Source organism: Cyanidioschyzon merolae, chromosome 12 (assembly GCF_000091205.1).
Source record: "Cyanidioschyzon merolae strain 10D DNA, chromosome 12, complete genome".
Classification (NCBI taxonomy): domain Eukaryota; phylum Rhodophyta; class Bangiophyceae; order Cyanidiales; family Cyanidiaceae; genus Cyanidioschyzon; species Cyanidioschyzon merolae.
In genome coordinates, this window is record NC_010138.1 from 619,446 (window position 1) to 634,282 (window position 14,837).

A 14,837-nucleotide genomic window follows, 5' to 3' on the forward strand; every position below is an offset into this window, starting at 1 on the left:
AGGTCATAAACAAACCTCAGAAAAGCAGACTCCCACGACTAACGGTTACCGCTTGCACGCCTCATACGCTGTGCATGCTGCGTACGATCGACGGCATCGAATAAGCGCGTCATGAGGTTGCCGTTTGAGAGCGCCGGCCCAGAACGCCAAGCTATGAAAAGCGCGCAGGTACCGGAAAAGCAGCTTGGTTTGTTACTGGAGCGAGGTTGTGTGCAGCTTTAGGAGGCGAGACATGCTGGAGACCGCGTTTCTTCAGTTGTTCCCGGTTGAAAAACCAGGAACAAGCAACCATTCGTCAACTGTGGTGGCACCGTGCGAAATGTTTGCATGCAGCATCTCGTCCACTGGCCTGGGAACGTGCACGAACCGCTGGACGGTGCACGGAAGCCTTGCACCCGTCGTTTGGAATCCAGGCGGACACGAACAGTCCAGTCGCGATATCATGCAGGCATGCCGCTGACAACGCTGAAGGCACTGCTCCAGCGCTCTAGTCGTGTTGGATTAGAATGAAGCACTGAACTGCTTTCTGTATTTCTGGGCTGGGATTTTTCTCCGACTTTTTTCTCTGAGACATACGGCCTCGGCGCTGGGAACGCAGCTACAAGGGTTTACGGATGCGTACGCAGTTTGAGAATTCTCGGACGTCTTTTCGGTGTGGCCTGTTCGACTTTCTGCCGCTGGCTTTCGGTACATTACCGGACTGAAGATGGCTGGTGACGCTCTCGGAAACGGAGTCGTAAACTATCCGACATCATGATCGAACGCTCACGTACAAATATTCATTCCTCAGTTTTCCTTACGTGTGGCATAGTTAAATCGTGCATGCTTTCTGTTTCTCTATCTTTCTATTTGACGCAACTCCCGGGGGCTGCAGTTCGTTGTCATGGACCTACGATCTTGTGAATTAGTCACCAAGCGCTACCATCGAGTTTTTTCCCTCGTCAATCCAGCTGCACAAATTGCTATGTGCACAAGTTTCGCTGAAACAGAAAAAAGATAGACAGACGGCCAGCGTACGAAATCTGAGCATGCCAAACGTAAGGAAAACTGAGGAATGAATACTTGTACGTGAGCGTTCGATCATGATGTCGGATAGTTTACGACTCCGTTTCCGAGAGCGTCACCAGCCATCTTCCGTCCGGTAATGTACCGAATGCCAGCGGCAGAAAGTCGAACAGGCCGCACCGAAAAGACGTCCGAGAATTCTCAAACTGCGTACGCATCCGTAAACCCTTGGTGGTGCTCGCTGAATGTCCGGAATGTACATCTGAAAAGAGTATCGAACAAGTCGCAAGGCAGGAGCACAGCGAGTAGTTCTGTGTTCGATTGTAATCTGACACGGGTGTTCGGTACACGCATCAAAGTACATGCGTATCGTCGCGAAACTGCACGGTTCCCATGCTTGCCGCCTACCACGCAGCACACCCGTGATAAATCGGATATCGTCAAACCTGCTTTTTCGATTCGCTACTATTTCCCTGCTCGAGATGCTTCTGCTCTACGTTGCCGTTCCCATCGGATACATCTGCTTTGCCGCTTGCGTCCGGAAGAGCTCTAGTCCAGCCGATCTCGGTGACGAGCAGGGCAACTCGCTGTTTGAAGCCGGCTTCAGCGAGCGTCATCGCGCTGTGGCTCGCTGGCGAATACGCTCGCTTGGGAAAGTTCGTGGTGAGCTCGAAGCGATCAAAGTCGATATCGGCAGAGGTCTCGGCCCAGTCGAAAAGATCGCGGAAGCTCCGTGATAACTCGAAGCGACGCTGAGTACTCTTTCCGTCTGGTAAGCGTAGTAGCACTGTGACGACATGCTCACCCGGTTCTGGCTCAGGGCCTAGGGCAGCCCGCTTACGATCCAGCATCGCCATCCGTTCGCGCCTTCGTTGATCCTGCTCCGCTGCTTCCTCACGAGCGCGTTGCTCGAATTCTCGACGGGCACGTTCCGCTGCTTGATCCGCCGCCAGCGCCTCTTGAAACTCTCTATCTTGCTCCTCACGCAGTCGCTGCGCTGATCGGCGTCGCTCACGCATGGTATGAGCAGTTCGAAGCGCATCCCCGTACTCCAGAAGCACATTCTGGAGCCATAACAGCACATCAGTGGCAGTGATTGGCGCGTCTCTGCCACCACGCATCGAACGATCCAAATCACTTAGTACTCGAAGATCGATCAGCTGCCCGAGCGGCCATCGACGTGAAGCGAAGACCACCGCCAGGTACGGGTATCCGGCAGGTGTGAAGTAGGAGGCCAGCTCTACTGCTTCAGGAGAACGGTTCACCGAGGCTGCATAGAAAACAAAGTTCTCATTCACAAACTGAATGAAGCTCTCATCCGAAAGTATCTCACGGACGAAACGATCTGTCGCGTGGTGAATTTCTGAATGCAAGTAGAGCAGCACCAATTTGCACCTCTGCGTTGAGTGCTCCAGGGCTTCCTTGAATGTTCCATGGTAAATCGTTGGATAGCGGATTGTCATACCGTATCTAGTGCGCAAGTTCTCCTCTAGCTCGGCGACTGCGGCTGCGCCCACAGCTCGCGAGCGACCAGCGTATCGGTAATAACGATCTATGCCCATAATACGAGTCACCAGAGATGCGCACCATGCTAATACCATGCGTAATGCTTGGAAGGGGAGCGCCAGGAGCCGACGCAGATGCCCCAGCACACCTGAAGGTGTTGCTTGTGCCAGTGCCGGCTGCAGCGCCCGCTCCGGTGTCGACGTTTCCGCGAGTGCGGGTGTCAGCGGCTGCGACTCACTGAGCCTAGACGCGTGCAGCTGCCCAGAGACCGGGGCACTCGACAGCTCGGACGCATCTGGTGTAGTGCCCGAGGTGTCAGATGTTGACGCGAATTCCAAACTTCCAGTTCGATTAGGCGGCTGCAGTGCGCCCTCGACACCGCGAGTCAGGAAAGCATCAACGGCTCTTTCAATGTTCCAGTTGTGCGCAGACAAAATGGCTCTCGCAACTTCGTTATCATCCAGAGCGGCGATATTCTTGAAAAGTGCGAGGGTTTCGTTCTGAGAATCCTCCGTAGCAGCCATTCAACAAACGTAGAGGAAAATGAATAGAATCTTGACAAGTTCCTCAAGGTAAAAGAGCTGCGGCTACACAGAACGAACGCGATCGGAAGCGTCAACGTGTGCGCAAACAGAGTCCCAAGTGAGCCCGCAGCCGTGAAACTGCCCTGAAACAGTCGAAACACTTGTCACAACCGTCAAATCTTTAATCAGTTCTCTCAAACCGAGCGATGTAAGTGACTGCACTTCTCTCTGTTGATCGTTGCACGAAGCCTGTCGTCGGTGACACGCGTAGAAGTACCGCGCGAGACGAGAGATGCTGCTGCTGCTGCTGCTGAATGCACACCATGTCACGAGCGTTCCTGTCACAGGCGTTGCGGCATTAACGATCGCCATCGAGTGCAGGCGCGGAGGCCGGCGTGCGTCGGCGTCCGTTCGACGGTGCCAACGGCACAGCGCCGACCACGCAAGCGCCGCGCAACGAGCGGTGCGTCTGGATATGCCCAACGCTGACTACCGCTGATGCTTGCATTGTCAAGAGCCAATGATTTTAGGCAATATAGTACAAGCATTTCAAGTTGTAAGCGATGTTTGTGACGTAAAGAATCAAGGCTTTTAACTAGTAGAGTATACGGTGATTACAAGCAACGAGCGAGTCTTTTAGCATAGACAGTCAGCGTTTTCAACCGGTGTAGCATGGGGATTGCATGCAACAGGAGATGCCTCTAACGTGAAGAATCAAGGTTTCTGAACAGTGTCGCACTGGCATTACAGGCTGCAGGCGATGCTTCCGCTGTACAGAATGAACGCTATTGTTATTTAAACTCGGGAAAATCTCGGTGTCGGGTAGCATTGAGCAGCACACAGCCAGCAGTTGAAGCCAATTTTACGGGGAGCAATGCCTTTATACCCGTAGGCTGACCGGGGAAGCCCCATGCTCCGTTTGCTGCCCACGAGGTCGCAACATCAGACTCAGCGGCAGTGTCCTGCGGAGAGAAAACACTTTTAACGCATCCTATAAGTTCCATGTGACGGACGCTTAGAGCGTCCAGAGCACTCGAGCACAGGTGCACCCGTCGGTCTGAATATTCCCCGCCGAAGCAACACCTCTAACGATCGCAGACGCCGCCACGCGCCACGTCCGTACGGAGAGCAAGCGGTCGTCATTGCCTGCGCATGGGCGCTTCGCTGTGATTCCCGCTACTGAACGCCGGCGAACGCGCTTTTGAAGGGATCCCGAATACAACCAGTATACCGATAATCGCGGGTGTCATGATAACACGAGCAGGTTCTCCGTGCCATGCCTGACGCACGCATGCGCCTCCAACGACGCCGTCCGTTGCGCCACGTATCTGTTGGCGATCACGCGATGCCCCGCGTGAACCTTGTTGCAGTCACGTGACATTGCTTCCGGCAATGCGCACCGATGGAGATGATGGCGCTGCGCGTGCGCGTAGCTGCATCTGCGCCGTCGCAAATGAAGTTTCGACGTCTTAGCGCGTGCACTTGCCAGGGAATCGACGCCCGGGAATGAGGGTTTAGTGTGGTATATTTTTGACGAGGAGCGGACCGGACTGCTGCGCAAAGGCAAAATCTTCCAAAACAACTTTACTGTACTTATATATAGGGAATTGAGTCCGTCAGTATGCAGATTCCTGAGAACACCGACCATGTTCAGCTGGAACTTGAGGCACGTCGGCGGCCTGGTCGGCCTCCGGTGCACGTTTGGGTTGACCTCCCCGACGAGCTTCTCTCTCCAGAACAGAAGCGAAAGAAAAGAGCGATACTCCTGCGCAGGGCGAGACAACAACGTCTGTATGAGCGCCGGAAACTGTTGAGGGCGGGTATAGTCTCGACACCGTCGGAGAAAGCGGTGATACCGCCGTCCTGCGAGCACGCAGCTGGTGCGCCTCCCGCCAGCCGTAGTCAGGCACAAGCCGAGCGCATCGACGGCGAACCGCGTTCTATGTCTGCTGATTCGGGACAATTTTCAGGTCGGGCAAACGTTGAATCCGGCGTTGAAGACACCTGGACTGCAGAGCTGTCCTATACAAATGCACCGAGTGGGGCTCGCAAAAACCTTGAGGGGCAGAAAATTTTTGCAGGGCGGCCACAACTGCTGCCGACCCCGGGACACATGGGATTCCGTACCACAGATACACAGAAAAGAAACTGGGAAGGGGCCTTTCCAGATGGGAATAAGCCCAGTGGCATTCGTCTCGAGCCGATGCGGGGAGCACTGGCTTGCAGCAAGCCCTCGCTCAACGCACCGCATGACACAGACGGAGCGCATATCGACTCGCGATATCCGGACGCATCCTTGATGAAGCATGCCAAGGATGGGGTATTCGTCGCACAACCGACGCCTCTTGAAGGGGGATCTTATCCGTGCTACCGCGGCGCTTGGGAAGGGCCATCCCGGGAGGCACTTCGGATCCACCCCGTGACATCATGTGCACTGACGTCGGCCGGTGCCCCGGGCTATGTTTCGGCCTATGGTGAGATCACGGCTGCCCAGCTGGTGCCATCATACGTGATGCCGGCTGCAGCGCTCATGGGAATCAAGCAAGGCGCTCCAGCGATCGCGGGCAAGGCATCCGTCCATATTGGGAAAGCTGCACTTCCTTCTGTGGTGCCGGCATCTCCGGGAACCTATGGTGAAAGCCGAGGAATCCGTGAGCCCCAACAGACTCCAGGGATGACGGGCTCAGTCCTGGTCATGTCGCCGGTAACGCCTCCCGACCTGGATGTGAAGCATTTGGAGATGTCTAGTTCCCAGGCATGGATAACAAAAGGGAGCAACGAGCGGCACGGGCAGAGCTATCTTACGAGACCCACTGTCCAGGGTTTGCGCACCGATCAAATTTCTGTTGAAGGCCAAGGTCGGGGAACGAATATATGCGACGCGAATGGGATGCTATTGAAGGCTGGGCATCAGGGCGCACACCAGGAGACACTCCACAGAACTAAAGCAGAGGCAGAGGTTTGGGGAGATGTGAGCACGCCTCGGCTGCTGGAATCGCGAGTGCGCACGGCGGGAACCTTACGGAATATCTCCACCGCAGACATGCGTGTTTTCCAACCTGATGCATTGTTGAAGCTTTACCATTCCGTATCGGACTTTGAGCAACGTCTTTTCGTGCGCCTTACGCTGCCTCCTGCGTGTATAGACGAAGAATTGGTTGCAGTATTGGTTTCGGATGAGGAAAATCCATCCGTATTGAAGGAATCGGATGAAAGCGCTTCGGGATCAGGGGGACGGCATCTCGAAGAGAACGCCACCGGCCAGGAACAGAGCCACAAGCATGAAGCCGGAAAACGAAGGGCCATAGCATCGGCATTGAGTGTGTTCGTCGATCACGGATTGTTGCGTCGCGCTAGTTCCTGCTATATTGCAAACGCTTCCTGGCGAGAATTTGTTCAAAGCGTCGTAGCAAACGATCCAGAGCAAGTTGCGCATGTCTCGCGAGAAGTTCGTGAACGATTCTGCGCCGAATCTTGCGATGCACAGCGCCGTTTTGTGGTATGGATACTCGATCGCTTCATTCGCGACGCGCCTGCACTTCCGAATGGCCTGCATTTTGATGATCAAGTAGGCAGCTGTATTCAAGCATGGTTTGCGGAATCGAAGAATCTGTTGGCAGCGCTTGCGTTTGCATCTGCACAGCGAAGTCGAGCGCTTTCGCAGCTTCTGATTCGAGGCTATTCGGTGATGCGCATGTGCATTTCTCCAGAAGTGCGCGTGAACTATTTGAGACAAGCGCTGGCGCTGCTTCACCGAACACCGGACTCGGAATCGATTTATGAGTCGAGCGATGCGGCTTCGAGCGGATTGGCGTCGGAGCGCCAGCAATGCATGCTGGTCAAGTACATGCCACAGAGCGAAGAGGAGGCTCTCTTGCTGCAACTCTTAGGGGCGTCCCTAGTCGACATGCTTCACGTGGAGGAAGCAGAGCAGCCACTCTGCCAGGCGCTGCGTTATTTCATCGGAGCTCTGGCGCGTCAATTGGGCGTGTCCGATGCAACCATTGAAAAAATTGATGATTTATGCCTCGATGAAGAGATCGCCCTCATTCAGAGCGGCTTCTGCGCCGGCGGTAACGCGCCATCAAAGAAACCCGCGCCCCAGGCAACCGAGCTAACGCGCAAGTGCCAAGCGCGTATGGCGCTTTTACGGTTGGATATGCTGCTGGAGTTGTATCAGCGAAAAGCTGCGGATCAAACGAGCGACGTGTCGTATGTAACATCAGAGCCGCGATCCGTGAGTGCCTCACAATCACCAAGTGCTGCATCCGAAGCAAGCCCTCGTTGGAAGGAGGATACAGCGTGTGCGGTACACCAGCAAAACGCCAGTAATCCGCGAGAGCTACTCCAGTGCTGCGTTGTGTCGCTTCTGCTGCTGAGTCTTCGAATCGGTCTCGAGGGCTCTCGTTCCGAGGCCTGCGATCTTCTCTACATGTGCCTGCACATTCTCCACGCGCTGGGCTTTTCACGAAGCACGCATGCGGCTGCGACGCTGCTATCGCTCGCTGGAACCTACCTGACAAGCGGGCAGTTGATGCGCGCCCGTGACGTGTGCCATCGAGCGCTGGACGTGCTGCGCGAGGGCAGCTTTACCCACACGCCCGTCTATGCCGACGCGCTCGGTATGGTCGGTGCAATCGAGCTCATCGAAGGACTGCACCCAGCAGCTGCGGAGCACTTTAGCGCTGCACTCAAAGTGCTAGACTCGTGGCTCGATACCTATGGAGGTCTACCGCACGAGCACTGTCTCAATAGTCCAGACGATGTCCAGTACTTGCCGCTTCAACACTGCCAAGAGTTGCATCTCTGGCTCTCCATTGGGCTAGCCCGCACCTGCCGAGCACAGCAGCAACATGAAGCAGCGGAGCGGATCGCGAGCGCTGCGATGACGTGCTGGCGGCGTATCGTTGCGGTCGCCGCAGTGGACGCAGCGCCGACACCAAAGCCGTGTGTGAGTCTCGGGGCGGCAAACGCTTCCATCCCATCACCGTCATCATCAGCGTATATGGAGGCAGTCTCGTTGTTGCCTCCTGTTTTTCAAGATTTTGGGAACCTGCGCCACATTTATTAAGTAGGGGTTTATGTGTGTGTTCTCATGATTCTGTTTTAGGGGAATTCATGAACGCGGGCATCATCATCATCGTCGTCGACTAGCTGGTCTTGCGGGGAAGGTGCGGCGTGAGCGCGGGCAGCGGCGCGCCTGGCGTTGATCGTGATGCGTATCCGCGGTGTCGCTAGTTAAAAGGTATTTTGAATGAGTATCAGATCTTGAAGAGGGATTAGAGCGTCTTCTGGTGCATGGAACACCTGCCCAAGAAAACAGAGTGCTGCCGCGGTTGTCGGTCCAGTGTCTCGCGTGTTCACGAGTGCAGTGAGCGAGTGCACTGCTCCTGGTTAGGTGCCTGCGGCTCTGTGCTCAGTGGCATGATCGCCGCGTGATCGTTCGTGAAGGAGCTACCTGTTCCGCATCGGGTTGGCGGCCTCTCTGATACGGTAGATCGCGTTTGTGGTAGGTTGCTCCTGACGCTGAACGCAGCTCCTATCGCTGGCGGAATCACTTTGAGCGATGGACCACGGTGACATGGGACGTGTCCAGCAACTTGCTGCTCCGCTGTGACCGGTGGGACAATCCTTCAGTATATGCGTCGCTGCATTCATGCGCGAGGTCAGCTCCGTGTCGTTCCCAGGAGACTTGTTGGCCTGCGTCCATAGACAGGTGTCTATGGATTCTCGTTTACCGATGCAGTAGAGCATGCTTTGCGATCCCTGCGTGAAACGGAGCCAGGTAAGCCGATTGCAGATCGTGCCGCGTCACTAGACCAGACGTTGGTTGCTTCGGAGCGTATCGGATGCTCGTGCATGTTGCTTTTTTCTTCGGAAGGTGCAAAGCGCATACGAAACAAAGCCCTATCACCGACATAGGTTGTAAAGTTGCCGCAGCGCAAGCCACGTAGCACCGCTGTTGGCGATGCTGGTGATAAGCGAACCGGGATGCTTGGCGGATCCGCTGGCATCTGCAGCTTCCCCGCGTCAAAACTGGGACTGGAAGCGTCTTCACTCTACTGCGAAGAAACAGTTCCGAGAAAACTGGTACGACACTGTTATATGGGGCACGTGCCGCTCATTCAACAGCGCTACCCGTAGCATTTCGGTAAAGCGGGCGCGCCGCATCTCTCGCGGACGCCGCAGAACGCCCTGCAAGGCCGCCGAGTGTCCGTCGACCGTTCCCGAGTTCTCACGAAACGAATGATGGGTATTCACAGGGTGCTCCGCCGAGGCATTTTGCCTCGATAAGTAAACCGGGCGAGGAAACTAGAACGCTGCTTCTGTAACTGGTGACCTGAGCCAGTCTAGCTGTCCACGGATTCCATCATCGGTTTTTTATGTTTTAAAATGCATGAAACAAGCCAGATGACCCCAGGTGTGCGAGTGATGCTAGGCGGTACCGATACCCGCGGCAGTGGCGTCAGCGTCGCTGTACCTGCCGCCATATCCGCTTCACAGCCATTCCATGCGGCATGTGCGTAGCGACAGACCCCGCGAACATCGCGTCCGTTTTATACCATTGAGTATAAATAAATTCAGTTGCTGGAAGCTTTCCGTTGACGTCCTGCGCGCATCACCATCCACGATCTCAGGGAGCGGCGCTCGCTACGTGCAGAAACGCCGCCGCCCCAGTGATCGAAGGCGGTCCAGATAGCAGCGCCCGCACCTGGAAACAGTGCAGCGCCAGTGCACGCATAACGCCCTGCACGCGCGAGGCTCGTTGCGCGTCGGAAAGCGGCGTCGATCAGCGCACGCGTGCAAGGACACGTGTCCATCCGCCGCCAGGTGATGGAGGCGACACTGCGGCGGCTCCGGAATCGGGGTGCCGCCGACATCGCTCACCCGTCGCAGGCGGGAACGGAAAATCACCCGACACCCGCTGCTTTGCGTGTGAGGCGCGTAATTATCCGTTGGTCTTCCGGAGCGCGCCTCGCTATGGGAAGTGACGCTTGTTATGGGCGTTGGGAGCTCCATATTAAGAGGAATAGACGTATACTTTTGCAGGGAAGTGGTGTTGATAAGTGTTCTTCGGAGAAGGCTTCTCAGGTGAAGTCTTCACCAGGTTCAATGGCCAGCAGAGCAACTGAAGCGCCGCGCGAGCAGCCAAGCACTGCCGCAGACGCAAGGAACCCAAGGAACCCAGTGGAGACTAGCGGTGTTTCTTGGGCAGCTGTGCAAGATGCTGACGTAGGAACCCATAAGAAAGAGTCGAAGACAGCTGGCACCGCAGCTGAGACTGGGGGAAGCTGTGAACCGCTTACGCCTCCAAAAACGGTTGGATCAAAGCGCCACCACAGTCCCATGGTGGCGGTGAAGGCGCGAATACCACCGAGCGGAGCAGGGGAGGCCGAGCTTTCGGCACCAGAAATACCGCAGGCACCAGTGGACAGGGCTAGTGGCGACGGGCGCAACTTTCCCGACGGTGTAACCTGGTCTGCGCTCTACACGCGCCTGTTACAGGCTATGCAGCGCACGCGCGAGTTCGAGGTGCAGCTCTCCCTCGCAAAGTCTGACCTGATGCGCCTCCAGACAGAATGGTTACAAGCTGTCTGGACTCGACGTCATGCGGCCAGTTTAGAGCTGGTGACGGGTGTTTCCGAGACCGGCGTCAGCTGGGAAGTTCCAGCGCGAACATCAGTGCCAGCCGGGGCAGGGCCTGCACAGTTGTTCTCTACGACGGGAATGCATGCGAATGCGTCAATAGGTACGATTCCAGACACACGAACAGCAAGTCATGGTGTCTGGTTGACCATTCCGGACGCACCTGCGGTGCCTCTCCAGTCCGCAGCACCAACGAGTTCGCTGACGCGCACATTGCCCTGTGGATCAAACCTGCAAAGTGACAGCATAGATTCGAGCTCGTGCTTGTACCAAGGAAGCGAAGCCAAACCAGGGGTGCATGCCTGCAACTGCTCAACTGCGAGCAGTCGAACATTTGGTGAGCACGACACCCCGTCCGCTTCAGAATCGGAGAAGTTCTATCCACAGCATCCAACTGCGGATGCACATTCGACGGAGCAAATATCGCTGCCGCCCGCTGCATCAACGACACCGAAGACGAGTGGCTCGAACCAAAGTCGTCGTCGTCGTTGTCGTCGTCGTCATCGACAGTCAAGTCCTGTCCCGGGTACGTCAAGATACTGGACGGAGGCTGAGCACAAGCTCTTCCTGGAAGCGCTCAAGATCTACGGCCACCGCAATCTCAAAGCGATCAGTGCTCATGTTGGCACGCGGAATCCGACACAGGTACGAACTCATGTTCAGAAGTACTTTATGCGCCTCACTCGAGAAGCCCTGCGGCTCGAAGACACTCGCAGGACCTCAGTGCAACCCTCGATGCAGTCGGCGACATCCGCTACGTCCTCCCGCGGCGACGGCGCGTCTGCGCCTTTTGGCAGCACAGAGCAGCTGCCAGCGCCGGGCATCGAGCTTCGCTGCAGCGGAGCGTGCGCGCAGCCGCACGCGTTAATGCCGTGCGAGCCTGCCCAAGCGCCTGCCTCTGCAGCATCGACCAGTTACACTGAGGAGACACCATCAGACTACCGAGCACGCAACCAGGAGCACGGCTCCAGTGTCCCTGGAGAGATCGAGGAGCATCCTCGCGAGACGCGTAGGCAGCCGTTCAACTCGGTACCAGATACTTGTGGCGTTCATTTGTTGTCACTTGTTGCACAGGAGAATATGCTATAGATGCATGCGTATGGCATAGAGGACGATTAGAAGCGTTGAACGCGGCACCATGAATACAAAACGAGTCCGCATTCACTGCAATGTATGTATAGCGAAGCGGCGGTCTGTAGCCAAGTACGAACGGCTGTTACTGGGACAAGTCGCGAAAAGCGCACTGTTGTATCATCGTTGGGGTTTGGATCCTGCGTTCATATGCAGGGTGGTTTTTTATGTTTTGTGTGGGAAGCATTGTCGTCACGGAGACAGTGCCGCATTCTGGGGCACGTGCATCCCGGACGGTGACGGCACTGCTTCCGAGACGTTCGCCTTTCACGGGCATATTTACGGGTAAAGGGGAACTTTCACTGGGCAAGCTCGCGCAGCATCTATTGCAACTCTGAGGCGCTGGTGCCGCCCATGCAAACGAGTCCAGCGGTTACCGACGAAGACAACCACGGCTGCCATGCTACTTGGATCATCGGTTTGCGATTGCTCGCTCACAGCCACTCCCAATGTACGTACGAATCGAAACGGCTGATGGACGCGCAAGGTGCTTTTCGTTCCTGTACATACCCAGATCAGGCTCGAGAAGTAGCAACTGCGAGGTATCTGCTGGATCGTGGATCGCTGCTGGCGACACCGTCCAGTCCAAAGCGTTGGCCGTACCACCGCCAGCACCCTCTTCTGCATCCGCGTCATCCAATGTCGTCCTGCTCGTTTGAACTCGTTGAGCTATCCGGGCGAGGTTCTGTTGGACTTGGCGAACGCGGTTCAGAGCGGCCACAAAGACGGGTACGAACTGTGCAAACCGACCCTGTGCAAACTCCAAGCGCAGCCGAAAACTCCGTGGTAGCGCCACCTGATCAGCAAAGGCGTTCACCAACAGCTCCAGACGACAAGCACCAAAAAGCGGCTGCTGAAAACGCTCGTTCCAAATGCCGTGCAAAGGCACCTCGAGACTGTACAGGGGCTGAGGTGCGCCCCAGTTTACCTCCCCTGGGGCACGCGCTGGCGCCAGCAGCACCATGCGTACGTTCGTGAGCACTGCAGTCGCTCGGTACAAGTAGCCGAATTGTGACGGGTCCCTGAGTACGTGAGACAAACGAGCTTGCCAACGAACCGGTGTTTCCAGTGAGAACAGAAAGCAGTCCAGTCCAGACTGCCGCCCGAGGTAACGCTCATCCAAGTACGCAATCGGTAGGCGCTGTTCCGGGTCGAGTTCAACGTTCGTCGCCATAAACCAATGAATACTAGCCTCCGCCAATGCTTGCAACTGCCACACCGATGAACATGTTCCCAACGAAGGAGCGCTTCTCGAGAGCAAGCGACCACGCAAGACTCGTAGCCTGTATTACTACGCTTTCACGAGCTGTTCACGCGTTCACCTGCCCGCGGGGAAACTTTCTCGCTTCAGGAGCGCAGGGTGCGCTGGCCTCGGCGACTGCCACGCACAGGCGTGTCCCGAGGCGCTACGCTGCGCTCTATCAGGAGACGCTCGCGCGAGTGCGCGACACTTGCCAGAAACAGTGAGGATAATGATCAAAGACGCACCGCCACGCGTACCACTGACCCTAGAACCGGCTTGCTACTTGGCATAGCGTCCAGATCCGTTGTCGAACTGGGGGTCCTGCAATAGACGCTGACGCTGCGCCTCCTCTAACCCTCGCTACTGCGTTGGATGCTTGCTGCCGTCACCTGCGTGCCGTAACGACACACCGCAAGACTGGGCGGTGCACGAACCAATAGCTCTGGAGACAAGTCTGGGTCGCTATAATCGCACCATCCCCAGGACTTGGTGATGCAATGAACAATGAATCCGAAGGCAAGCATTGGTGATTGCTAGCTAGTTAGCTAGCGGATCCTGAAAGTAGGTGCGGCAGCATAATGGACGCTTTTTCAACTACCAATATCCATGCATTCCGCAATCTGGGATCCATGATCAATGGAAACGTGTTGTCATCGAAAAAGAATCAGCACTAGTGCTGCGGACGTGGCACTGCGATCCCGTGAACGCATCCAAGAGCGGACGCACCGAGAACGGAACTCTTGGCTTTGGCTGCCGTTGCCGACCGCTGTGGCATACGTTGAAGCGACTGTTTCGGCACTTGCAAGGTATATTACAGAAAAGTGCGTTGTACTAAATGCATTGCGTTCAGAAGTTGGGGTTTGTTCCACATTTGTTTGATGTGCACCGAGCAGGGGCCACTGGACGGAAACAGAGCGCTGCAGCTTGTACAGCGATCAGGAAGCGTACCCGAAAACAAGTCCAGGCGCTCTTTACCGGGCTTGTTGAGGAGCTTGGCACCATCGTGCAGCGCACGGAGACACAACGTGAGCCTCCCGCAGTGGAGCTCAGCATCCGTGCGCCGGGTATCTTTCCAAGTCTGAAGCTTGGCGATAGCGTGGCGGTGAACGGTGCATGTCTGACGGTCGCGTCGCTTTTGCCGCAACCGGCTTTCCAGGTGACCCTCGCCCCGGAGACACTGAGACGCACGAGTCTCGGGCAGCTCGGCCTCGGGGATCAAGTGAACCTGGAACGTTCCATGGCCGCTGACGGTAGGTTCGGAGGTCACATCGTGCAAGGACACGTGGACACCACCGGTGAGGTGCTCGACGTGCGCCTCGAAGGCGATGCGCTGTGGTATACGGTTCGGGTGCCGCGTTCAGCAGCGTCCATGGGGTCAGCGCTACAGCCGGACTGCTTTCTGTATGTTGTGCCCAAGGGGTTCATCGCTGTGGACGGGGTCAGCTTGACAGTGTGTGACGTGAACGATCGAGAGCGAACGTTCACGTTCATGCTTGTTCCATACACTCAGGAACATGTGACGTTACCGGGACGACGCCCTGGTGACCTCGTGAATCTGGAGATGGATATCATCGGCAAGTACGTTCAGCGACTTGTTGAATCACGACTATCCGCGGTGCGCTGAATGCTCGAGAGAGATGACGCACCGGCGCCTGCACACGTGACGTCAGCGGTTGCAGCAGCGGCAGCACTGCTGGTGGCAAAGGCTAGGCTTTCGAGTGCAAAGCACAGCGGGCAAGCAACCCACGAGCACTCCCTGCCAGTGCTGAGAACCAGTGTCG

The 14,837-nt window shown here is 56.2% G+C and overlaps 4 protein-coding genes across 4 annotated transcripts; 3 read left to right on the forward strand and 1 right to left on the reverse strand.

Annotated features, from left to right (window-relative positions):
• Nucleotides 1-1,445: 1,445 nt before the first annotated feature.
• Nucleotides 1,446-3,035, reverse strand: CYME_CML244C (hypothetical protein, conserved; the record flags this gene model as incomplete). Its single annotated transcript, XM_005536810.1, has 1 exon — nucleotides 1,446-3,035. The coding sequence occupies one exon, from the start codon at nucleotides 3,033-3,035 to the stop codon at nucleotides 1,446-1,448; it is 1,590 nt and encodes a 529-aa protein (XP_005536867.1).
• Nucleotides 3,036-4,656: 1,621 nt separating this feature from the next.
• Nucleotides 4,657-8,106, forward strand: CYME_CML245C (hypothetical protein; the record flags this gene model as incomplete). The annotated part of the gene is made up of 1 exon (XM_005536811.1): nucleotides 4,657-8,106. The coding sequence occupies one exon, from the start codon at nucleotides 4,657-4,659 to the stop codon at nucleotides 8,104-8,106; it is 3,450 nt and encodes a 1,149-aa protein (XP_005536868.1).
• Nucleotides 8,107-9,869: 1,763 nt separating this feature from the next.
• On the forward strand, nucleotides 9,870-11,771 carry CYME_CML246C (MYB-related protein; the record flags this gene model as incomplete). Its single annotated transcript, XM_005536812.1, has 1 exon — nucleotides 9,870-11,771. One exon carries the CDS (start codon nucleotides 9,870-9,872, stop codon nucleotides 11,769-11,771), a length of 1,902 nt encoding a protein of 633 aa, XP_005536869.1.
• A 2,120-nt stretch (nucleotides 11,772-13,891) lies between these two features.
• On the forward strand, nucleotides 13,892-14,680 carry CYME_CML247C (riboflavin synthase alpha chain; the record flags this gene model as incomplete). Its single annotated transcript, XM_005536813.1, has 1 exon — nucleotides 13,892-14,680. One exon carries the CDS (start codon nucleotides 13,892-13,894, stop codon nucleotides 14,678-14,680), a length of 789 nt encoding a protein of 262 aa, XP_005536870.1.
• Between the last annotated feature and the right edge of the window lie 157 nt (nucleotides 14,681-14,837).